General features: G+C 35.8%; 1 protein-coding gene across 7 annotated transcripts in view; it reads left to right on the plus strand.

The window, feature by feature from the left end:
• pam (peptidylglycine alpha-amidating monooxygenase) overlaps window positions 1-27,331 on the plus strand; it is a 121,949-nt gene that overhangs the window by 32,601 nt on the left and 62,017 nt on the right. For 6 of the 7 annotated variants that reach the window (XM_015367036.2, XM_015367054.2, XM_015367021.2 and 3 more), the window contains 4 exons: window positions 13,578-14,139; window positions 15,606-15,726; window positions 19,428-19,485; window positions 26,172-26,259. In XM_015367036.2, coding sequence (XP_015222522.2) covers window positions 14,048-14,139; window positions 15,606-15,726; window positions 19,428-19,485; window positions 26,172-26,259 — 359 coding nt within the window. In that variant the 5' untranslated portion in view covers window positions 13,578-14,047. Of the gene's footprint in view, window positions 1-13,214; window positions 13,364-13,577; window positions 14,140-15,605; window positions 15,727-19,427; window positions 19,486-26,171; window positions 26,260-27,331 lie in introns of those variants that run through there. The other variant, XM_015367028.2, reaches the window with a different exon arrangement.

Below are 27,331 nucleotides of genomic sequence, written 5' to 3' on the forward strand. Positions count from 1 at the left end.
ACATATAAAGAATGTTTAGCTTTTTTTCCCCATCCTTTTATTTTGTTATTTAGTTCATGCCAAATTTGTGTGTAATAGCCCTTTGGTTAAATACAGAAATACGTAGTTACTTAGTCACATCTGTGTTAGTTTACTCATTAAAGAAAGACCAGCAGTAACACAGTCTACACAGAAATATTACTTCATTTTCCTTCAGAAAGTGAAATTGGGTCTCAGTGAGGCCATACATTTAATCCAAGTTGATTAGTTCATTTTTTTAATGGAAACTTCTGAGGTCTGACATTGTAGGTGCTAGACCTCAATAGCATGCAATTGAATTTCTGTTATGAAGGCAGTGACATGTTTGCAGATGAAGAGAGCTCCCAGTTTGCGTCAGATCTGACCTTTCCCATTGTTCAGTATTGGCGGGGGAGGCCTTCATATCCAGCTCCTTTGTGTTACTGAACACTGCGTTCGACAGACTTCTTCCAGGTGTAAATGGATCTGTCAGTGGAATTTGAAAGATGAACTATACAATTTAAGTTTGTTTCTTTCTTCCTTGAATTAAATGTCCTTGTAAGACACCGTCAGTTATGCGCTGTCAAATAGTCTATTTTACAGACCCGTGGGTGGAAAGGATTGGGCAGGTCATTTCTGTAATGCAAATGCATCATACAGGTACATACAGTGCATTTTTTGTACTTATGAATGATCACATTATGAATGCTGCCTTATAACTAGGTAAATTCCAGTGATAATTCATCATGTATTTTTTATACAGAGTATATTCTGTGTGATACTGAAGGTTATATATGGTAGGCACACAGTTGTTTTCCTATTTAATACTCTTTGGTATTTTTTGTTTTTGCCCCTCAATGTATGGATACTAGTAACACATCTACTGTATTTGTAGTACAAATACTTGCACTGATCTTAACTTAGTGCTGTGTAATCCCTCGTTCCTGGCGTATTCAGTTATATGTTTCTTGGTCAACTGATTCCACTATGTTTTTACAAATAATACGAAATTGTTCTGATTCTGTAATCTGGTTTAAAAATATCTTTTTGGAATCTGTGTCAAATCCATTTCCATGCCAAATCAACCACAGTTTTTTGGAAAATATGACTTTGTATCTCAGATTTAAATGAAAAGAAATATGAAGTTAGTGAAAGGAGTTTTATGAAAATTTGAGCAGTCAACCCCTTTAAGGTCCTGCCTCTTTATACCCATTGGGGTATCTTGACTTTTGATTGTATGAAAAGATGCATACAGTACTCTTAAAAGCTGATAAAGTTTGAAATAAGTTTGATACAGCCATAAACTTGACACCCAGCTTACTTATTAATCTAAAAACACATCAACATAATAACAGCAGCAATAGCTGCCTTCTTGCCTGAGCTCGTCAGATCTCGGAGGCTAATTGAGTCTGGGCCTGGTCAGGAATGGGATGGGACTGTAATTTTTTTATCCCATAAAAATAACAGGTTGCAGTACTGTATGTGGTGATGGACCAATAGGTACTCTTCACTTCAGTCTCTACAGTATGTCTAAATTGGTAGTCCAGATGGTGACTGGGTATGCTGTGTGTGCTGTAGGAGTTGCATTCCTGTGTATTTTGTGAAAATTAGAGCTAGCGTTAATGATCCTTTATTGATCTAGTGGCATGGTTTGTGAAAGTAGGGGTTTTAAATCTTTACATTGTACTCTTTGTTGGAGAATCTGATCTCTTGTTCCTCTACCTGACCTGATGGGCCATGGTGCCATTGGCGAATGATGGCAGCTGTGCTTCAGACAGGTGAGTTCTGTGGTTTGGTAGTAGATGAAGTATGTTCTCTACACAAAGGACTGTGGGATGAAAAATATTATATAACTGCAAGTAAATTAAACCTTGTCAGCAGTCATAGTAGTGTTTTATCTCGTTTCTTTCTGCAGCTATTAGCAGGAGAAATGCACCATTTAAGAGGTGCAGCCTGCACTCAGACACCCCCTGTCATGTATGTAGCTGTTACACAAAATAATTAAATTATTAACAGACACATAGTTTGTGATTAGTTTAGCAAGTTTTCAATGAAATGCAGTAATGTACTGAAAAGAGCACCTTGATCAAAATCCTGATTTCAAATTAGCCCTCAAGGAACAAAGTTTTCTTGCTTGTAGCTAATGTAGCTAATTCGATCAATAACGTGTCTTACGTTTTTAGAATTTCAAGATTTTGAATGACCTACAAAAATAAATTGTTACAGTCACGAAACTACAATAACCTTGAAAAACTTCAAACTAGAAAGTTCACCATTCCCACATTTCCTCTGTTTAAAAGTACTGAAGACCAAGGTAGTTCACCCTAATCACTTCAGTAAAATTTATACTTCAGCTGCATAAATGGGTATAAATATAAAGGTCTCTTTGGATAAAACTGCCAGCCGAATAAATTACTAATAATATTGAAGCAATGCATCAGCAAATGTCAGGTTCTTCTAAGACCTATTGATCTTATTATAATAGAAAAAAATGTGTGACCCTCTGGTTTAAGCGGAGTCCCAGCTTTTACCTGCACCTGCCACCATTATGAGCTTTCCTTGCCTAACATGATTAGCTTTAATGACTGGTAGAAACACCAATAATAGCTGTCATGTTTAACAAACTGAGGTCTGATTCTAGACTTGTAGAACTACTAAAGACCAAGTAGGGTGTTATTGCATTTGCTGTCGTAGTGCCTGCAGTCTTCTGGATATTGCCAGATACAGATCATTAAAAAGCATGTATGTGCACTTTAGTTAGCAGTGTTTTTTTGTTCTCCAAAATGAGAGTATGCTGTTTAAATTTAATCTAGCGTGTGCTTTATGATGATTGAGACTGACTCTTAAATGCAAGGCAAGAAGAAATACAGATCATGTACTGTCTCATTTTCACATACAGATCATGTACTGTCTCATTTTCACATGGCAGACAGGTGTAAAAGGTGTCCCGCTTGGTTTTGATGTCAGGCTTGTACTGCTGTAAATTTTCTTACATTCCAAATATGTATGCTATTTAATTAATACATTAAATGTATTGTTATTCATGTTTAGTGTATTAGGTGAGCATGTGCAGATGGGGCTGTTTCTAACCAGGCTTACTGTATACTGAACAGTATGTGTCATTAGCTATATGTGCCTGAGTTACAGTATTATCCCTGGTTTATTTATCTTTAGTAGACATTGAAGCTTGCCTTAGCCAAAAGAAAGCTTACATAAAATATATAACAAAGATCACTTGAAAAATGTTGAAATAGACATGATTGAACTGTGTCCTAAGCTTTTTTTGGAACAGGCTTTTTGCATAAATTGCTTAGAAGCTGTATTTATGGTTACCTGTAGCTCCTTCAGATATATTGCAAGAGATTTTAAATAGGAAATGGCTACAGTAGTGCATACTGTACATCATAACAAAACAATGTTAGTCTTAAAATGTGTACTTGAGGAGTATTTTGGTGGCTTCACGTTTTCCTGTTTAAGCACAAGAAAGAAATTAAATCATTCTGAGGGATGATTTAATTTTTAGATGTCAGGATGCATTCCAGTTACTGTGGTTTAGTTGTTATGAGAATGTTTACCTTTTAATTTTTCTTACACAGCCTAAGAACAGTGTTTGTGCTGGTGGTTTGTCTACCTCATCGTAATGTGGTTTTTGTGGTGAGCACGTATTGCGTTTGTATGAACCACATTACTTGTTAGCCAATATGAACCCCAAACTGATTCAGGTTGAAACTCGAGAATGTGATGGATGCTTACCCATAAAAAACTGAATATTTGGTAGCTCTTTAAACAAAAAATATATACAGGGTGACAATCTTTTACTATGTGATTATTGATTCCTGATATTTATTTAATCACCATTAGTAATTTCATACAATTTTTACTTTAACCATTACCTGTGTTTCAGTTTAATTTTTCCTGTTTATAGGAACCTATAAATAGGTGGGTTTCCAATGGAGCTTTCTAATTGATAGCTAGCTAATTAAATTCTGTTCTCTAATAGTATGATGATATTCCTTATGGAAATAGGAACAGTGGTTTTCAGAGTTAATATTATGACCTATCAGCATGATTAAAAACTGCTTATATTGTAAGTATAATATAACTTTATAATAATATCTTTTGTAAGAGAGGAAAATAAGTTTTTTGGTGTTTTGCTTGTTGCAAACACAGGTTCTTTGTGGACTATGTTGTGGGCTATTTGTCATGGGTTACAAGGCTAATTGTTGCATGTACCATGAAATTTTCCCTGCAATAGTCAGTTATTTGTGGTAGTAAAAGGAAAAGGGATTCCTTAATAAGCTGTTATCTGATTATTAACTGCAATGTTAACGAGAAGTCAAAACAACATTCTTGCAAGGCTTGCAACTTTCTTGGTCTCCTAAATCAAGAAAACAACATCTCTGTGCGCCATAAAAGAAAATGATTTCACTGCAAAGATGATTTTCTTATACTTACTACTGTTTACTACGGTATATGTCTAAAGCATTTTAAAATGTCCAGAGTACTGTTTTCTTAAAATAATATTTATCACTTTACAAAACTTTACAACTTTACAGAAGTGTGCTTTTACCTTAAAGTCAACTGCATGACTTTTGTAAATATACTCTGCTAATATTTTCTTGTTTAATCTTTAACAGTACAGTATGTAGCCCATGTACAGTTTCTTACTGTACTTTAAGCCTACACAAAAAAAACTATTGCAACCTGTACATGCATGATGTAGGTATAAAAGTCATTAGGTATTGGTTTTGACTTACCATTGTATTTGGATTATATTTAGACTTTTTCTCCCACCAAAGCCTTTTTTCAGTTGCCTCTAGCACGATAACCATTTGTATACCTGCTTCCAGTATCTTTTCTGCATATCAAATGGGAAAATCTGAAGCCTAAACATCTGCACACATTGCAAAGATAATTAGAGTCAGAGCTTCAGGTTATATCCATTAACATTGTGCTTCTCAGCTCATATAACAGCACAGTGTTAATTCATGCTTGTTTTGAAGTCCTTAACTATAAAAAATAGTATTTAATAGAAAATCACACAGCAAATTATGGCTGCATTGTTTTTACTATAGTTTTTTTAATATAAACTTTAAACAAGAAATGAAAGGTTCTGAAACTTTTTTTCATGTATTCTCCAGATTTGTTTTATTTCTCGTGAAACTATGTGGTCTAGCTACACCATCATTAACAATCTGTCTTTGTCCAGAAGGAGTGTATTTTTCTAGTTTGGAAGAGTAACTGGATGTGATTTTTTTGTGCTCATTTAACACTTGGATTATGTACTGTACAAGCCACCATGTTTTATGGCTGTATTAGCACCACTAGCAACATGTGTAGAATAATCACATGCTAAAAAGTGAAAAGAAAGCATGCAAAATAATCACAATGTTTAAATTCTTTATTTAAACATTTTTAAGGGACACTCAGCATGAGCAGAATATGAATGAAGATAAATAAATATGAAGTATAATACTAGGTTAATACTAGGAAGATAGACCTTCAAGCAAACCATACTGTTTCTATAAGTGGTGTAAATGTACCAGTAGGTACCCGTTCCCTCTTGACCAGGATTTCTGAATCAGTGCCATAGGTGACCAGGTGCTTTAGATGGTGCGTTCTCTTGGGTGAGTTGTTAAGACAAGGTCCTGGCTATTTGTTGAGTAAAAATCCCATGGGACTATTCATACAGCTAGGACTTTGGATTGGCTTTGGTGCTTTGAGGTGCATAAAATAGCTTTTTTAAGGTAAGGCTCTGAATTATAAATTTGTGATACAGAAATAAGAATAAGAGATTATAACAAGGCCATTCTACCAAACAGACTTGATTGGTAGTTAGTAAATCATTTAAGGATCTAATCCATCAATTTCTTGAACGAAACCACGGTATTGGCTTCAACAGCATGGCTGGATAGTGTAAAATGCCTCCTGTTCTTGGTTTAAATGCTTTTTTACTTGTGCCCCGTGGTTTGTGTTTCACTGTTCATTTTGAAGAACGACACTGGATTGACCTTGTCAGTGCTTTGGGGAATTTGAATGCTTGTATCAGATCCCCTGTAGTGAAGTGTCATGTCGCCTGTAGTGACTACATCAATGCAGTGATATAAGAGATCTGTGCTGTTTTCTGAACAAAAATCAAAGTTTGTGTGATTTGAATTGTTAGTCAAGTTTTTCTAAGTTTTACCCTATAAACTTTCTTCTTAAAAGTAAATTGCTGGTCTGTGTGCCTGAAGAGATCTTTGATCCTGGCTGCTCTGACGTGTTGCCAGAACAGTTTTCTTTTTGTTTCCCCAGTGTAAATGACTGCATCTTGTGAAAGAAATGCAATAAATGAAATGCCCTCTGGATGATCCTGTAGTGTCCAGAGGGATCATGTACATGTGTTTTGCAGAATACAGTATATATGTTTAGGTGGTCAAGTGACTTCTGCTTTGCAAGAAAAACAGGCAGCCATTGGTAGTGGTTGTTGATGGTTGGTTGACATACAGACCACAAGGTTAATATAATCAGGTGGTCGGTAATATGAGATGATCCTTGTATCTGGTGTGGTGTCACCGGGGGAAAAGCAGGTGTAAAAGGGATGTTACTCACACCACACTGATCTTCTCCGTTTCTTTATCCGTATGTTTTCCAGTTACGATCCGTACTCCAACAATCCAAATTTCAAAGTCCGTATGCCCACACCAATCTGTACCGTAACCAAGTCGTAATCAGTAAACCGTAAAGTTTGACCGTAGTCTGTTATTCCTTAAACCTTCCAACCACAATCCTAATCCTCTTCTTCCTCCAAAACGCATTCACCTTATCGGCTTCTGCGCTGGCTCACTGCTTCTGGGGCATTTATATTCTGTTTCCTGATGTAGCTCACCTGTGTCTCATTGTTTCACTGCATAGGCCTTTTCCAACAGCGGGTCAGCTGGTTATCCTTGGTGGCCATCTTGCTTAGGTCTGTATCCAGTTATTGAGTGTTTCTTTCCGGAAATACTGGTTATAAATGACCCTTCCCCTGGTCCTCTTACACTGGGTATGTGTCAGTCGTTTTTCCAGTCCTGGAAAGATAAAGAAAAAGGTTAATGTCCATGAAAGTCAAAGAAGTGTAAGACAGATCAAGAGTGAAGTTGAGAGATACATAAAAGATATTGAAGTTCCTGTGGCTGACGACTGGAGCAGGTGGCAGCACTGATATTATTTAGCAGTGGATTGCTTGTAGACCTCAGGGACAATGCCAGTATAGTCGACGAATCAAATGCTGTTTGCAAGGTGACTGGTGGTTCGCTGGTGGCGAGACAAGGGGTTTGTGAAAAATGGTGACTTACAGTACTTTACCAAAGTTCACAATTTTGTGCTTAATTTGAAATTTGTATTTTGTATTTGTACATTTGTATGTCAATGAATTTATTTTGTTACCGCGATTTCCTTTTAACAGAACACTTTTATCCATAATGAGGACTACCTGTATAACCGAAAAGGAGAAAGTGGGCTGGAAAAGGCCACTCATTTAAGTAATACAGAAGGACAGTCATTTTGAACTTGAGAATCTTCAAGAAATGTCTGGGACAGATTATTTGTTTCACGTGAAAAACAAATACTCAAACTCTCTGTGCTGTACCCCAAACGGGAAGGATGTTCACCAAGTATGCTTACTTAGGGACAACGCTGTACTGTAGGTCGAGACCTTAAGTTAAAAGGTTTTTACATGGCAAAACAATCCGTTTCTATTGTCATAGTTTTTGGAGACAGTAAATATTAAAATGTTTTCTAGTAATACATTATTTTATCAGCAGCCATATCACCGAGCAGCTCTTAACTGGCTCCCATTGAAGCTAAGCAGGGTTGAGCCTGGTCAGTACCTGGATGACAGACCTCCTTGGAAGCTATGGTTGCTGCTGGAAGTGGTGTTAGTGGGACCAGCAGGGGGCGCCCACTCTGTGATCTGTGTAGGTCCTAATTGGAATGCACAAACATGTAGTGTTAAATGTGTATTTGACTTACTTGTGAAGACAGTGTAATATCAATGTCAGCTCAAAGAAAGCATGGTGTAATGGACTGTGTTAGAATAGATCAGGAAGCTTGACTGGTTTCAGAATCTAATAACATTCCTAATAATAATTAGTCTTTTGGACTGGTAAATCAAAGTCCAATTTACAGAAACCTAAATAAATGTGTTGTGCTTGGATGAACACTTGTCTTAATTCTTGAAGTGCAACACAGGCAAGTTAACTTGTACTCACAAAAGCGGAAAATGTTATCTCCATTTATACTGTTGAATTCTGGCAAGGTAAAATGATTTTACCACAACATACAATATTCCAGTTAAAGACCTGATATTTTGTCGTTTTTTTAACGTAGCATTTGTCACTTAGTACAGCCCATTATCTTTTTATTTGTCAGTAACATAACGTGACATGTTACTGATAACAGTTTTTGCACATGTAAGAGACAAGATTATTTTAGCTGAAAAGTGACAAAAATTATCTTAAAGTTATGTAATGTTATTTTTTGTATGTAAAACACTAACTTAACTATTTTGGTTTATATTAATGTTTTCAATTAAACGTAAATTAAATGAAAGGAAAAATGTAAGTAAAAAGATTGAGATCAGAAACTCACTGATTTGGAAAGTAATGATTCTCAAAATATTCTTATATAGCATTATAAAACAAAGATCAAGCAAACTGTATTTCAAATATGTTAATTTTAATTAACTGCTTTGATATCTGTTTTTTTAACTTAATTTTTAACTTAATTCTGCATTAAATTGGCCAACTTGCAATTCAGAAACAGAGTACCAACAGACCCTCACAGCCTCTGTCTCAAATTAATAGTTAATTTGATGTCTTCAGGAATAAGTTAATTAATATACTTCTTGTTTTAAAGTAAAGGTGTTGTTATTTAAGTAAGTTGTTTTGAATTGGTGAGTAGATTTGAATTGGAGGAAGATGTGGTACAGAACTGGACTATGTATTTAAAGTGAAATGCTGGTTCTAGGTGTTTTAATTGAGTTGCAGAATAATAAATTACACACATTTACAATTGTTACAATTTTGTACGGTGTTCCTTCTCTGTGCCTCATCTTCTGTCTTCCTTCTGTTTCTGTTCTGTCCCTTTCAATCTTGTTATCCTGTGTTTCTGTTTGAAATTTCTAGTGATTTATCAATAAATTAATTGACTTGAGTAAGCCAGAAAATCCCCTTTAATCATCTATGTTTAGCTCTCTCTCCTACAGTTAGGCAAACACCTCAGATGTAGCTGATTGTTTTTAGGTTTTCTGAGATGTGAAGTTTCCAAATGTGAATGTTAGACGGTATTGATTTGAATAATATTTATTCTGCAACAATATACATTTTACAGTACATTTTACAGTTTTGAAGTACACATACTTCAAAAACAGAAGTGTAAAACTACTTTTCACAATTCTTATAAGCATGATTTTTTATATTATTATAACCAATAATATATTCCATTTTACGTATTTTAGACAGCTTGATATTTTTCTGAGCACCAAAATATGTATGATGTTATATGTATTAGTCCAGCGAATGTACGTTCAGCTTCTACTAATGTCATATAACACAGGCATATCTGCAGAATACTGTACGTCTCCTGTTCGTGAAAGAGATACTATAGTTTGATGCATGAAGAAAGCTATGGCACTGTGTTCTTATGTACGTGGGCACTATATCATTAGTGACAGCGGAGCCTCTCTGTTTGCTGTTCCTCTACTTTTGTTAATTCTCTGTGGACCGAAAAGGGAGTTTTTTTGTTTAAATCAAGACAAGAAAGAACTCCTGTCTAAGGTGATGCGTGAAAATGAATTTGCTAGGATGCAAAATTCAAGATTGTTTTGATTCTCTAAATCAGAGGTGTTAAAAGTATGGTCTGCAGACCAGGTCCAGCCCACTAGGCCCATTTGTTTGGCCCGTATGGCAGTTGCAGCCAGATCCATCAGCTGGGATTTAGTTTGAGTCTTGTCTCCAAGAGTCTTACTTGGCTATGTTGCTGTAGCAATGTCACATTCACAGAGAGAGAACTGTACACACACTCCTCTGAACTCCTCTTCCAAGTGTTGGAGCATCCCCAGCATCTGATCCACACCATAGTTCTCCCTGAAACTGTACCTAGTGTATTTTTTTGAAGAACTCAATCAGATATTTTGAATAATACTAATAATATTTTATCACACAAAATAAAGAATGTTGTGGTGTTCAGGCAAAGTGGAGAAGTGTGCATTTCTTCATCAAAGTGAATGGAAAGCCAGCCTTCCTACCTTATACAGCTGGTAAGTGTTGCCAAAGAGTGAAAGTTGTACATGTTAATTTAGTCATTTCTTCAATATCTTGAAGAAGGCTCTACAGCCAAAACACTGGGTGTCTTTTCTTCTCTTTTCAGCCCGGAATAACCCTTTACTTGTTCAGTTGCAGCCTATGCATGCTGATGCTCCTTGAAATTGGATACAGTATCTAGCAAATGCAAGTGATGCACATGCAAGTAATGCACCAAAAGTGGAAACTCTTGGGGAAATGAGATCAAGCAAGGACTTCCGCACAGTTGCGGCTCATACATTAATCACACAATTATCATCCCAGCATGGTTAGAGTCATGTATGAAAATGAAGGGCAGGCCCTGTTGCCTACAGTATATGTATGGCTTGCATGGATGCCATATATGACTCGGGAACTTTTAAAGAGGGGTGATTGTTGGGAAGCATTAATATTCATTAACTGAAATCTCTCATATGCAGCCTTGATCCATTTCGGTGACTAACCCAAAAAGTCTTATTTCTGTTTTGTACAAGGTTATAGAAGTGATCATTAGAGCTTAACTAGAGAACTTTCCATATGGAAATTAGATTCTAGTAGATAGGATGGATTTAGAAAGGACAGTTCTTGCTTAACTAGTTCAGGTGGGTAGCTGTGTCAGCATGCGTAGACTGCAAAGGAACAAGTAATAGGTTTATTCCATGCTGAAAAGAGAAGAGAGAAAACACAACGTTTCAGCTGTGAAGCCTTCTTCAGGTGTGAGGAACCATACGCACACCAAAAGAAGGCTTCCCAGCCGAAACGTTGTGTTTTCTCTCTTGCTTAACTAGTTAACCTGTAGTTCTTTACTGAATAGACAGTAGTAACGGATACAAGCATAGCATGTTATGTACAGTAGTGTATTTACAGTATATTTAGATTTTTGTATGATTTGAAACCTTTGATGAAGTTGTGCATAAAAAATTGATTCTCATATGGAACATGATACACATTGAAATAAATACATGATTTTCAATTTTTTAGACATTCGGGGAAATTATAATATACAGTTCAAAACAAATCATTTAAGTCAAGGGAAGTCATGCTACAACTGTGCAATGTACACAAGAGCAAGTAGGGATAAGAACCCATTTAGAATATATTGGGCAATGCTAGTCACTACAACACAAAAAAGAAACTGCTACTGTGGAATCATTTCAGAAGATTGTCAGGTGATGTTAGGAAATATATTCCAGACAGTTATGAAACAGGATGTTGAAAAAATTTGAAATAAACCACAAGCACTTAATGTAAGAGAGACTGTTATTTTCCACTGTTCATTGCATGACAAATGCTTCAAATGAGTGGAATGATAATTATTCCTGATCTGATTTGATAAAATAGATGGATGTTTTTGTTGATCAAATACCTAAAGAAGGAGTGTTTTACATCTAGTTTATGAGGTTATTTAAACTATGTGCTTTTAGTTTTTCCATCAGGAATTCTATATTAAGAATGAATAATCTAACATTAGCCATGTTAGTCACTTAAATTAGCAGAGCTGTTATTTATGTTTATTCTTGGCAATGACCAATTACAAAGGAACGTTTAGGTTTAAAGGCTTTATACTGTAGTATCCACAGCAAGGAAATCAGTCTGTGTTTTGCAATGGAGCCTTTTGTGAGCGATGTATAATAAACTGAGATAATCTGTTATATTTGTTATACTAATAGAATATGAAACAAGACCGGAACGTGTTTTGTGGTTGGCAATATAAATGGATGTGTCAATGGGGCTGCCAGCTCTGGCTCACCTGGGTGTAACAATAAACACATTTGAATGACTTAATGTTTACTGCAGAAACACTCAATTGTATGCTAGTGTTTCATTTAAAAGCATTACTATTTACTGAAACAAAGTGTTCTGTTGAGGGCTAGATATTTAGATGAATGGTAATGGTCTTCTAAGATTAGCATGGATTTTCTCTCTTGTGCATTTCCATATCTTGCAATTCTTGAGATTTTAAAATTATTATCCATAATTAATGATGACTTATCTATCCAGTGTTTCTGTGACTTTGCATCAGCACTGGGGCTACCAGATATAATGGAAGATGTGGTATCTCATCGTTTAAATCTCTGATATTTCATTAAGTGTTGTGGAATGAGACATCCGTAGGACCAAATAAAAGACATGCATTCTCCTGAGGTATTTTTCCAATGTGTGTTCATTTAAGCTCTGCTTAAATGTTTAAATACATACTGATGCATCACCCAATTCTAATGTGCGCCAGTGCATTTGTCTAGAAAAGCAAGCATTTGTTTCTTGGATTTATTATTTAGAGAATATGCTTCTGTCTTAGGTTACTTAAAATAAAGCATTGTTTTTTGAAAGTGATTAGAAGTCATGTACTGTATGTTATATTATCTAGAACATATTTTACAAAGCATTTAAAAGTTAACATTACTATTATGACTCCTGATATGTGTTTCAGACATCTATTTTTGAAATGTGACGGCAACACTATTTGTCATATAATTTCTGGTGGTGAGACAGGATAGATGCAACACACTGCTGGCTTGTGATCTTTTTAAAAAAATATTGCTTTCACAGCGAACTGTATATTCACCAAAGGTTAACATGCAGTAAGGTGTACTTTATCTGTCACTTATCTTTGGATAAGGTGCACCTTATCGCATGCTATCCATTTGTGAATGAAACCCTTATTTATTTTTTCAGAAAGATTGTCCTTTGGTCTCCTAACATTTTAGCGGAAGTTTCCACAATGCCATCTGCTTTGGAAATATTACAAGTTGAAACTACATGCCATGCTTTCGTAATCAAAACATCTGAAGAGGGGAATGGCTTTGTATGCATCAAGCCTTTCACGCCCCTTAATTGTGCATCCAGGACTACTTTCGAGCTGCAGCGAACTGTAGGTAAATCATTCAAGCACATTTGCGGCTTGCCTGATGTTGAATGCCTGCATAGACTTGTGTGGGAATCCTCTTTGCTGTGAAAAAGCTCTTATTGGATTATTGTGCTTGTCTGAGGCATCCTTTCTCCACTTCTTTTTATTTGTCACTGATTCAGTTCTCATTTGAATAACTGGTGACATGCATTGCATGGTACTGCGGAGTGTTTTTTATGTATTTTTAATGAAACAGAGCAGGAAATAAAGCTTACTGCCAGACCTTCCTTCTACAGAGCAGGCTAATTCACAGCACATGGATTGGGCTGCAGCTTATGAAAATACTAATGTAATAAAGAGCCCAACAGGGATTTGCTGAGGGCTAATGCTGTAATGTGTTAGTCATCCATTATCTGCTTCTATTTTTGCAGGTTGTGAATGAAGACTGATGCCGTGCTGTGAGATGCCATCCAGTGTGTTGAAGGAGAGATAACCTGCAGATTTTTTTTAGCTTGGAGCAAGGCAGAACCTCTGGGAGTGAAGAACTGGCCAGGCTGTCACTTTGCATTTTGCTTTCGGTAACCGGACATCAGGATTAGAGAGTGGAGAGTGCCTGCGTTATGCAGTTGTAAAAAGAGAGAGGATCTGGCTTCTGTGTACAGTTTGCAAAGAAAAACAGAAGAGCGCATCTCGCACCTTGGTGTACTACACATCCCCTTTTCCAAGCCTGATGCACTGATGAGAGATACGGGCCGAGTGACTGCAGAGCCCGTGAAGACGCCGTGTTGAATTGATGCTACTCCTGCTGTTCCGTTTCCCTAATTGTCAGGTCCACAGCTGATAAGAGCTGCTCTGCCCTTTCTTCTCACACTAATCAGGCCAGCAACAGCAGAGGCTGGATATGGGTGCCCTAATTTGCAGTGTGGTTTTACTCTCTCTGATTTATCAAAGCCACAGTCTGGGTTTCAAAAGCCCACTGTCTATTTTTAAAAGGTGGGTTATTATAACTTTTCATATGCATTTTAAACCAAGTTCGGTTTAGGCTGCAGGAGTGCTAGGGAAATATTGTAGGGTGAAAATGTTTCATGTATCAGTTTTGCATGTAATTTGAGAATTGTGCATGTGTAAGAAATTACAGCCATTCTCTGTGAATCATAAGTTATTTTCTATATTTAAAATGACTAAATTAAAGAGAATAAAGATGAATAGAGCCATTTTGTATCATCTTTCTATACATCTATATATATAGATCTTCTTTACAATGTACTTTAAGCTAATGTTATTTAATATTTTTAAGTAGGAGTTAAAAATTACATTGCAACTAAAATAAAATAATTTTAATGATGTAATTTTTTTCTTGTGTATAGCATAACATTAGTCTATTTTGTAATGCAACTATATTATGTAAGCTGCTTTTTTTAAATAATGAACTTTTATTAGTTTTATGACAGAAGATGTCAATGTTCATTATAACTACTTTCATTGAACAAAGATAATATTTGTAAGACTTTCAAATTATTTTTAGTGTCATAATCTTTATTGGTTTAATAAGTACAACAATAATTCATTGTTGTAACCAAGGTAAAACTTTTTGTGTTCTGGAAATTGCAACAGGTTTTTACAGGGCTTAACTTATTCAGTAGGATATATTGATAGTTATAATTGCTGTGAATTTAGAAGAAAGAAATTAAGAGTCTTACAGTAAAAAGTATTACACTGTACATGTTGTTGATGCATAAGTTAAAGTGCCAGTAAATCATTTTCAGAGCCTACACAAGTGAAGTTATTTGTACTTTTTCTCCAAAAGGCATAAAAGGAAGTTGTTAAAGAAATACTGTAAAGGAATTAAAACTGTGAAGTTCCCATTCACAAACACAAACACATTAGAGGAAACAACTTTATTGTAATTTTACATTTACAACATCAGTTTTTATCCCATATGTAGGCAGATAGCCACCTGTTCAGTTTATATTAATGCTAGCAAAGTATAATATACAGAATGTATTCATGTGTCTCCTTCAGACAGAATTACTGCAGCTCCTTTGTGTTTACATGTTTACATCCTTGCATAGGAATATCTTTGGAACTGAGGAATGAGTCACCTACAATTTTTCAAGGGCCCTGTTAATGCTGAGGTGTTAGTCTAGTCCCTAAAGAGCACTAGATGCCTAAATCTAGTGGCAAAACAAAAATACCCAGTCTAATGTTTCAATTTTAGAAAAATGACTTTTAGTTACTAGATCCCCTAGTGCTACAATTTTCCTGAGGAACAGAAATTTCTTGCAGGACTCTGCTTGCTGGCACTGCACAGTGTCTGACATATAATTGAAAGTTCTAAAATGTTTTTGTCCAACATGGTATATAAATATAAAATATAGATATAGACTAGATAGGACTACTATTGTACCATGTTAAAAGCTTCACAGTAGCTAAACCTTTTATTTTCTTTTATTGCATAGGTATCAGGAAAGTGTCTGGTCCTCCCCTGATGAGTGCACTAGAACCAGACAGCCACCTATTCCACCTAACGCCCAGAATTTTTCTCTTGATATTCGCATGCCAGGCATTACACCTACAGCGGTAAGTTCAAAGAGGAAATCATAAAAATGTTTTTTTTTTTAAATTACAGCAGCTGCAGTTTATTTGAAGAAAAAAAAAACTAAAAAGCAGCAGCATGTCAAATTGAATTAAGCACCACAATAGCATTTTTCTAAACATGCTTTCTATCTTTGTTTCTAAGCCATGTCTTTCCATATTAAGGATGTTGACCAATTATCATACATGCTTCAGGTGCCAGTTTGGACATTATAAAATGAGAGTTAATAAGTCCTGTTCGATGTGATAAGCAGAAAAAACGATTCTGCAATATTAAAGAATGATTTTTTGCTGTTTCATTCGAACCTTTTTAGTTACTATTTTTTGTTTCTCAGTGTAGTAAGGCTGCATTACCTTTTTTTTCACTAGCAAGAGATGAGTCAGTGCTGCAGATAAGGGTGATTATTATTCCAGAGCTGGGCTGTGTGTTGTTTTGGAACATATTAAGATTGGTTGTGATGCTGTCGTAAATATTAGATCGGAGAATGAGATTGACTAAGGGCAAGAAATATATATTAAATCAATAGTTTTAAATGTAATTAAGATGAAACAGAGATCCCCTAGAATATAAATCATGCAAAACGTTTCACTGTCTGCACAGGTTAAGATATCAGTCTGACTTGATCTGTTATTATTCGTGGCTTATTCTTCTTGTGTTGTTCTGTGAGTCAACACTGAGTGATTCATTGAATGATTCAGCTGTAAAAGTGTTGGTGACAACACTTTAAACTAAGCTTTAAATTCTGTGATACTGATCCCCATACCCCCGGCCCCTTGCATATTTGGGAGGATCCTGCTAGATGAGCTTATTTGATCCGCTCGATTGAATCTGATCTGAATCAGAATTTCACAAAAAAGGTCAAGAAAAAACATAAAAAGCATTGTTTTTGTTAAGGATGGAAGTATTGGTCTTAAAACACTTACCAACACTCTAGTTTGCGTGTAAATCTGTATAATGTAAGGCATTAAAAATGCAATAGATACTGTTGGTTCCAGTATTCATCCTTTGCATTTAAAGTACATAGTATTATAGTGTTTTTCATGTTTGGATTCAAGTTATAACTTGAAAAAGAAGAATTGTACAATATATTGTTTAGACATGGCCACACTTGATTGTTGTAAATTACTTCACCCATTGTGTAGAACTACAGAGGAACCACATTTTCTATGGTCTCTTTGCTTGAAGAAGAGTACAGTAATTAGACTCCTTGGGGTTGAGTCCCTCCTTATGTGCCTGAATGATCACAGTTCTGCCTTTGTTTTGGAAAATGTCTTGCCTTGTGAGGTAAAGTGGTCATTATGGGTTCAAGAGTGTAATGCTTAATTGTGACTTCTCTTGTCTTACAGATTTAATATACAGATGCACAGACCTTCACTAACTATTGTAATTATCTTTGTTCCTCTGTTTCTGCCCATTAAGAAAACAACGGACATGATAGTTTCCCTGATTTTAGAAATGACCCGCAGGACTACTTCTTGAATGTTTGCTTCAGTGCAAAACATGTAGCTTTTCTACATTCAAATAAAAATTGATTAAAATGGCTGAAGTATTTATTTCAGTTTTCCCAACCTACGTTGCCTGTTTAATGGCTTTCATTATATTCAAAGCAATTTTACTTTGCAAACACAAAATAATCACATTAATATGATAAATAAACATTGCTGTTTTAGATATGTGTTACTTCAGCAATTTTATGTAAATGTTATTTCATTTGGACATTCAAAATCAGTGAGCCTCTTAGCTTGGTTAAAAAAAAAATTGTTAAATCAGTAAATTGCATTATTTTACGGTCAATCGCCATTTTTTTTGTTTTTTTATGGTATATGGGTACTCTCCTGAGCTACTCTCTTGTGTGAGTTTTGTAGAGTGAAAGAATTCAACTTTAGGAAAGGAGCATTTAGTATAACATTATATCATTTATACATACCAGTTCCATGTTATTGCTGCAGAGCTACTGTAAGTGTCAAAATTGTGCCCTAAAGTATAATGTTTAATAATGAAGATAATATGCAGTTTTCCTATTTGGTTTTCTTGCCTGTTTTACGACTTCATAAATTGAGAGAAAGGCACAGAAAATAAGAGGCGGTTTGGATTATTATTAAATAATAAAACTAACTTAAATCCAGTAAATACGTATCTATTAGTTGTGTACAAATGTAACATATAACTAAGGTACATTTTTCATCAAAAGATTATGCTGGATTAGGCTAACATTGAGGAGTGTGCAACATCAGTTTATGTCCTGGCCTTAACATTGTAGGTAAGACTTAATGACACAGTCACAGTTTGGAAATTGTGATGTACAAAATAATTCAACACAATTAAATCAAAATTAAAGGTTTACTTTAGTAACTTTGATGCCTAAAATGTCCAGTTTCTAAATGTAAGAAAGGACTATTATGAAAATCTGACTTTCATTTTCCTTTGTAGTTCTCTGAAAACTGTTTTTTTTTTCTGTTAGTAAATCAAAATAAGGCTTGCAATAGTCCTGTTTAAATAGAATGTGACAAAATAATAACATAATATTGACAGATATTCCAGCATAGTTGTGTATGTCCAGTTTATGATACACTACCTACAATTCACTGAACTGTAAAATAACTGTAATTCGTTTTATTTTTAGTCACCCTCCCTCCAGCTTTTTTTCTAGTTTACATGTGTGTTTAACTGTATGCAATATATGATATTGATATGATGTGATTTTATATCACAGATTTTCTTGAATGCTGTGTCTTCTGGGGAAAAAAAATAAAATCCAATTGCTTGAGGTCTTTTTAAAGGAAGAAATTAGAGATAAATGGATTTGATTATAAGAGTTGTCAGACCTTTCAAAGAAATGATCTGAGTAGGAGATATTTCCCCCATCACGGCAGTTTCTTCACCGTATTGAAAATGTACAAAAGTGCTTCTTATTTTGTACTTGCTAAGCAGTGAGTACAGTCATTGAGAGCTGTGCTTGACAAACGTGCAATTAGAAGAAATAGAAACCTGATGTTTAATAATATGGAAGATTACCAGTTGTAAGGCAAAATACATGGTTAGAAAGGGACTTATTTTGTCTATTGGATTTCATTCAAGTTTCTGTGCTCCCTTCTGATGAGGTTGTATTTCTCTGTAGTGTAAGGGCAGGCTCTTTGATTTACGGAGGTTGCTTAGTCATGTATTATCCTGACAAGTGAAAGAGGCTGGACAGCTGTTATGTATCTGCAGAGAACAAGCTCGCTGACCACCTGAATTATTTCTCACTGATATTTGCACCAGTAGCTAAGTAGCGGTATTTGCTTTAAGTGATGTATGGTAGCCACACAAATGCATTTCATTTTGGTGGCTGCTGCAGTCCAGCTTATTACAAAGGGAAAAATCAATACACAATTTAAAAAAAAAACTTTTATAAGTTAAAATGCGTAATTTCAAAGCCTTATAGATTTTTAAAGCTTGAAATGATCATTTTTACAATTGTTGATACAATTGTATTATTTTGGTGAATGAAACGTACAGGACTGATAGATGAATCATCTGGATAATTTGTTCTGCGGCTTTCCAAATGTCAGAACTCTGGTTATCAATGAATAGCTCTTGCTGTTATTAATGCTATATATTTAAAGTGTAATCAAATCATATTTCACAGTTCCTCTCTATTTAGAATAAAATCAGATCATTTTTTTTTCATTTCTTTTTTTTGTAGTCGGATTCCTACATGTGCATGGCAGTTCGAGTACCAAGGGAGAGAGACTCATACATAGGTGAGTAAAACAAAAATGGAAGATAGATAAATGCATGTTGTATGGAACTATCCTTCATTTAGAGACAGAGTGGTTCCAAGTGAAAAAAGCTTAAAAGCGCTTCTGAACTTCTGTTTAAAGACCCAGTGACAAAATGTGTCCCACTAAATTCTGAAACCAGTTTATGGTTGGTTTATAATAATAATTGCTTACACTTATATAGCGCTTTTCTGGACACTCCACTCAAAGCACTTTACAGGTAATGGGGACTCCCCTCCACCACCACCAATGTGCAGCCCCACCTGGATGATGCGACAGCAGCCATAGTGCGCCAGAACGCTCACCACACATCAGCTAACAGTGGAGAGAGCAGAGTAATGTAGCCAATTCATAGAGGGGGATTATTAGGAGGCCATGATTGGTAAGGGCCAATGGGAAATTTGGCCAGGACGCCGGGGTTACACCCCTACTTTTTTCGATAAACACCCCGGGATTTTTAATGACCACAGAGAGTCAGGACCTCGGTTTTACGTCTCATCCGAAGGACGGCACCTGTTTACAGTATAGTGTCCCCGTCACTATCCTGGGGCATTAGGACCCACATGGACCGCAAGGTGAGCGCCCCCTGCTGGCCCCACTAACACCTCTTCCAGCAGCAACCTTAGTTTTTCCCAGGTACTGACCAGGCTCACACCTGCTTAGCTTCAGTGGGTTGCCAGTTGTGAGTTGCAGGGTGATATGGCTGCTTGGGGTAACAAACAAAAAGAGGCCATTTGTCAGTTTAGAAGCTCTTGACTATACATCTGCAAAGCCAGATATCCCTTTGAATAAATACTTTTAAAGTCTCTGTCCTAAATAGATCCCTTTAAAGTTTGTAAATCCTAGAATCTTATATATATATATATTTGATATATACTGTATATATAAACATCTATGTAAATCTTGTGGGTTATTTTTCTTAAGTCAGAAGATTTCTAAAGGTAAGTTTGAATGCTCAGACTGTAAACATCAAAAAGGTATTAACACAACCAATCAGAAAAGGCTTGAACACATGTATTTGACTTAGTTCATTCATCTAAATCCCCAGTGCAGTACTGTTGTTATGTAAAAGAGCATGTCCTTGTAACGGTATTTGTCAGTTTATTATAAGAAACTAGATTTATAGTCTAGTTTTCATATACTCATGTGAACGTAAGCAAGGTTACACAGAAGAGGAGGCCATTAAGCCCATATAGCCCATTAAGTTGCTAATTGATCCAGTGATATCATCCAGCCATTTCTGTAATGGCTGCAATAAAAAAACTTACTCGATTATTTTCTTAGGAAGTCTTATAATGTCAGTTACTGTAGGTGTTAGTTGCTCCTAAACATCTTGGATCAGAAAACATTATACAAGAAGATGCATTGAAAAACCACAGCACATTACCCTTTTCATCTAGTTTATTTGTACAGCTTCACCACTAGTCTCCAGCCAGGTTCTTTTGAAACAGATATGTGTTCCCAATTTGCTCCATAATCAAAGACTGCTTAACTTCAGTTTTTTATATTTGGGGCTCAAATTGATATCTGTTTTCACTCTTAAGATATTGATATTGAGAATGTATTTGGGATTTTTAATTGGTATCAATTAAACAAGTGTGTTGTCTGAAATATAGACAACTGCACCTCTTCAAAGGGAAAAGGCTATTGATACTGTACATTGCCATTCCTACATTTTCCTACGTGTTTCACAAGCTATTATTTTATCTTTATGTGTTAGTTGTCTAGTATTGTAAAACTGGCAGCAATATCAGTTCCCTGAAGCTATTCTGCTACTGTGCTATCCTGTGCTATCCATTAATGTGATGCTGGTATCAAGCATTTTCAGATTGTCCAGCAGTAAGTTATTATTTCAGGTGGGTAGCTGTGTCAGCATGCGTAGGCTGAAAAGGAACAAGTAATAGGATTATTCCATGCTGAAAAAAAGAAGAAAGAGATCACAACGTTTCGGCCATGGAGCCTTGCACACCTGAAGTGTGTGCACACCTGAAGAAGGCTCCACGGCCGAAACGTGTTCCGTGTTCTCTTTCTTATTTTTTTCAGCATGGAATAAACCTATTACTTGTTCCAGTAAGTTATTATAATTCTCATTATTGTTGCTGTTATTTACCGTTTGTTGTACGGGTGCTACTTTCTGAAAAGGCGGCCTTTGCAACCAGACAAAAAATCAAACCCATCATACATTATAAGCACGTGCTTCTAATCTACATTTTGCTGTGAGCTTTTGAGGAACAACATGTGTGTGAATGTGTGTGTGTGTGTTTTTTAAAAAGATGACAGGTAAATGACAGCCAGCAATAGCTAGAGCAGCACCAAGTCCATGTATACCGCCAAATCAAGCACCATCTGCTGAAATCAGCTGTTTGTCATCCGGTGTACGATTACCACCACAACCCCCTTCCTTCCTGCTACTTGTTTACCTAAGGCTTGATAATGCTTATCTGTTGTCATTATATGTATTTATGGGGAATGATCAGTGGACAAAAAACCTTAAAACCCCTTTTATTTCGGAGAACTGCTTCCTCATTAATTCCTCATTAATTATGGAAATGAAAAGCACCTCCCACATTCACAGCTACTGAAACAGATACACAGCAGTCACCTTTGCAGCAAGTGCTTATTGATTAATGCAGCGCTGCTGGTATTAAGCCTTTCGTTAGATTCATTTTCTTAATCTGTTGATAATCCTTTGATAATTTAATACAATTTATTTTGATCTTAATGTTGTCAAAAAGTGTCTGTCTATTAGGCAATTAAATGTTGTTTATACAGGGACTGCTAAAGAGAATGTTGAACGGTAATGTGATTTGCAAGCATAAGCCATATTCTGTAAACATACTGTAAACTACTTACAAGGGAGCATTCTAATAACGCTTATGGCTGTGTTTGATTGTAACACAGGTGAGTAGTTTGCCTTGGGTTGGATCTGACCTATTGGTCAGGTGAAAAAAACATGGGTCTAGTCTGGTTTTGACATGTGAGCTTGTTCCTTAAGACACCGAAAAACAGATCGAATGAAATCACTCAGCCAGCAAGTGTGATGTCTACATCATGCACTTTCTTTCATTTACACAGTAGACCAGTAAATAAACCCTTCTGTTTACTAGTGATTAATGCCAAGCCTCTTATTACCTAATTATTACAGCAGAGTGCTGAGGGATGCTCTCAGATGCTCAGTCCACTCAGGCAGCTCTGTACTATCATGGCATAAGCAATAAGAGTATCCTTGAAGGAGGATTTGGCCTTGTACTTCCCTTCAGTATTAGGAGAGACGGTGCTGAAAACATGTATAGGTGGTTAAAGGAGAGTGTTGAGTCTTACTAGGGTGGGAGTAGAGGGTAAAAATCAACAATGTGAAACCACTACCAAATGTATTACCACCAACCACCAGGTAATACTGTAAAACCTTTGACATCCACAACTGGAGATGAAGGGTCTGGGAAACCAAGTTAAAATACACTTAACTGCCTGTATGCAGTCCTCCCAGGGAATTTATTTTCTTCTGTTCAAAATTTTTTAGTTTTTTGTTGTCAACAAATAATTGTCAAAATATTGTCGTACACTTTTCATGGTGCAGTGTACAGTTCTTATTAAAGGAATAATAAGAACATGAGCAATGTTATGAATAAGAGGAGATCGCTTGGCTCATCTGGACCATTTTGCACTTAGTAGCTAATTGATCCCAGGATCTTTAATCCAAGGATCTTGAAAGAAATCGAATTATTGGCTTTGACAACTTGGCGGAATAGCTAATTCGATACACAGCATTTTGTGTAAAGAAGTGCCTCCTGTTCTCAATTTTAATAACACTAATATAAATTTTTTACTTACGTTTCATGATTCAATTTTGAATTGAAGGAGTCCACCGGATTGACTTCACCAATGCCTTTGAGGATGTTGCATAATTTAATCAAGTGCTTTTCCGTTTATGCCTAAAATGGTTTAGTTCTTTTAGCCTGTCAGTGTACTGTAGGTCAGTTCTTTAAGCCCTAAGTGTAGTTGGGTTTTCTTCTCTGAACTAATTCCAGCAATATCTTTTTCGAAATGTGTCCAAAATTGAGGACAGTGTTCTGAATGAGGTTTTAATAGTGCATTGCACTATCCTTTGGTTGCATCTGAGTTTGATGCTGCATCACTGCCATGGATGAAAGAGGGACATCGCGAATACAGCTATCGTTTAGGAGGATTTGCTGGTCTACAGAGGTCTGCATGGAGTACTGGCACACAGAAGGACATGATGGAAGGCTTATTACTCCACATTTAGTATAATGTTAGCATGCCCAGAGGGGTTGGGCAGCCAGTCGACCTTGGACCCCTAGAGGTTTTTGGTTTCTCTCCTCCATTGCCTTCTGGCTTTTTCTCTTTTTTCTCGTTGGCTTCTGACTTTTTCTCTTTCTGGATTGTAACGTCATGTATTGTCACACAGCTTTGTTAAGTGCCTTGGGGCAAACTTGTTGTGAAAGGTGCTATATAAAAATAAATTAATTGAATTTGAATTCCACACACAATACCGCTGTAGACACTCACCCCTCAAGTTTCTAGATACAGTAACTCAAAACTGAGTGAGTCTGAAGTAACCCTTTCTTCAATGATATTGCAGCAATCCGGCTTTATTTGCTCTAGCTGTGTCTCTACATGAGGAAGGATGGTGTGGGAGCACCATTACGGAGAGTTTATTGTCCTTTAATGGTTAACAGGTGTGTGTACTAATCACAGAGGGAAGAGGGGAGTAGACAGCAAGATAGAGAATGTGCTGTTGCATAGGTTAGCAGTACAGTTTAAAAGAAAAAGATAATGTCCCCATTTACATAGGGAGAAAAAATTGAAATAATGATGAACGAAGAAAACATTTTAAAACCCTATAATCAGTATAAATTCTAATTATATCACACACTTAAAATCTATAAAATGCAGTAAATAAATTAGAAATACCCTTTAACAAATGTATTAAAATGACTCAAATTATAATGCTAAATTGTACTGTTCACTTAACACAAAATGAAACAGTGAATAATACAATCACCTGGGTACTTCTCTGACATGATTACAGTGTGAAATACTTGTAATTTTCAATGAAAAAGTTTGAGATAATACTCAAAAGTGACCACATACAGTATGTGAGAAAGCACACGGGCTCTATATCTTAACATTCTACACTATGTACGTTGTTATTAATTATCCACCATATGGATTGTACTGTATATTGTACGTACTGTACTGTATATAGACAAAGATTATATATGGTCAATATGGTCATTTTCAGATAAATTCTGGAATCCATCTGTCACTTTGCACTCTCAGGACACATGAACAGGGCTAAATACCTCCTATCCTTGTGTTATGTTCGCACAATCTGTAATTATATGGTAAATAACAATTGTATAATTTATTGTATCGTAACCTTAACCTAATCCCTATAAACACTTGTCCTTCTAGTATTCTTTCCCTCTTAACCAGCTCACGGATAAAGCATTTCATTGCTGACAACACCGCTGTATGCTGTTTTGTTCGTGCACTGATAAATAAACCTTGATTGACTGATAGATAATGGAACAGAGATCTCAGGGATACATCAAAATTGTAACCTACAGCACCACTTTTTGGACTAGTACTATATTAAATTTACTAAATTCTACTAATGTACTACTACTTAATTTGCCACTACTAAAAGCATTACAGCAGGTATTTTAACAAATTCTGATGGTGGTCAAACAGCTGGTGTTTACCTAATGCATTCCATCATTTACTTAGTTCAGCATAAATAAAGTACACATAATGATTTTTGTAAAAAAATTACTTGCCAGTCATTGCTTTTTAGTATGTTTAAAATAAACACCAGTCACAACAATAGGAATACATCATGAATGCAATTGTGTTGGATATTTTTTAGAATTGTATAGTTCTTCATGGGGAAGCATGGTAATGCAGTCGTTAGCACTGCTGCCTTGCGAAAGTGGGGCCTGGGGATTCAGTTCCAGACTGTGTGTGGAGTTTGTATGTTCTCCCTGAGTTCACATAGTTTGTTGCCTGGAGTTCCAGTTTCCTCCCACAGTCCAAAGACATACTGGTACTGTAGGTTAATTGGCTTCTCAGAAAATTGTCCCTGTACATGTTGAGTACAGTAATTTAACTAGTCAGGAACAAATAAGTCTTGCTGTAGATTGTTCAACAAGAATATCACATTTCTTGGACTCAAAATGATAAAGTTGCCGTCTTATGCAAATTCAGTTTTTTTTTTGCTTTAAATTATTAAACTAGTGAGATTTGTAAATTGTTCTTACATTTACATCAGTTTGGGATCTGCAAGCTCAAAAAACTCACAGACTGCCGTGCATTCAGTTATTACACTGCAAGAACAAAGAACATTGTCTTCCTGATTAGAGGTAAAGGCACTGTTGTGTAATTGCAGTTCAATTAATTGATTATTTTAAGGTTTGATGTCTGGCTTCTTACCAGAGAGCTCTTGAATCAGCACATCCAGCCTGGTGGTGTTTAAACATGAGACATTTGGATCTGAACGTCTGAAATGATACTGAGGGAATAAACATTAGCACTTCATGATTTTCTCTAATGATTGAATATGGTTCTTGAATATTTGTACTGTAATTCAGAAAAAAAAGGGAATGTGTCATCTCATTGTAACTATGATCTTTTTGTTTGGTTTCCAGTTGACTTTCTGCCTCATGCCAGCATGGAAACTGCCCATCACATGCTACTCTATGGCTGCAGATCTCCGTATTCCACTGATGGTTACTGGTAGGGATTTTATTAATTCAGTACTGTGTTTATATTTGCCCCAGAGTTGTTGCTTCTTCACAATGGGAAATTGCCATTTAACTTGTATCTAAAATGATTGTGTAATTAATCATGTAAAGTTAATTAGCTTTTCATAAGGTTTTGAAGTTTTAGCACAAATCTTGTAAAGTTAATTAGCTTTTCATAAGGTTTTGAAGTTTTAGCACAATACAAATCCTTAATTTGCAATGATTTGTGAAGAGGAATGAGGAGTGTTTGAGGAGCATTGTAAATTGATGCATCTTTTAATGAAATAGGAACAAGTAATAGGTTTATTCCATGCTGAAAAGAGAAGAAAGAAAACGCAACATTTCGGCCGCGGAGCCTTCTTCAGGTGTGAGAAACATACCTGCTCACAACTGAAAAGGGCTCCACGGCCGAAACGTTGTGTTTTTTTCTTTTTTCAGCATGGAATAAACCTATTACTTGTTCCTTGGCAGCCTACGCATGCTGGCATAGCTACCCACCTGAACTTTATTTAATTAAATACTGTATATTAGCAAAGTGTGATTTAAAAAATATTTTAAATTAAAAGATTGGTGGTTTATAACTAGCTTTTAAAAAGCAGTGCCAGATATGAGTGTCTACAAGGTTTGCTCTCTTTTATCATTTAAAAATGGTTGAAAAAATAAAAACATATGGGGATCAATTAGTCCCATCAGCTAGTGTACATTTAATTAATTATGCATACAAAGTAATGTATTAGACATAAATATTCCCAATGATATTGGAGTCACATCATATGATATAAAGGACATAAACATACCTTTTCTTGTGATGTATTAATGTTCAGAGCACCAAAGTTTGTACACTGTAGTAATAAAGTGTACAAAGAGCCTGATAAACTTAGATTTATTATCTATTATTTTGAACATAAACGCCTGTTTTTATAAAGATGATTTTTTTGCTTTCCAGCTGCAAAGTTAGTTTAATTACTTTCTGTCTCGTCAAATCCTCTAGAGCAAGATTAACAGTTTAATCAAGCATTATGCCTTCACTGGGCCGGTGTTGTAATGTTCTTAAGCTTCTGTTG

The sequence above is a fragment of the Lepisosteus oculatus genome, chromosome 3 (assembly GCF_040954835.1).
Source record: "Lepisosteus oculatus isolate fLepOcu1 chromosome 3, fLepOcu1.hap2, whole genome shotgun sequence".
In the NCBI taxonomy this organism is placed as follows: domain Eukaryota; kingdom Metazoa; phylum Chordata; class Actinopteri; order Semionotiformes; family Lepisosteidae; genus Lepisosteus; species Lepisosteus oculatus.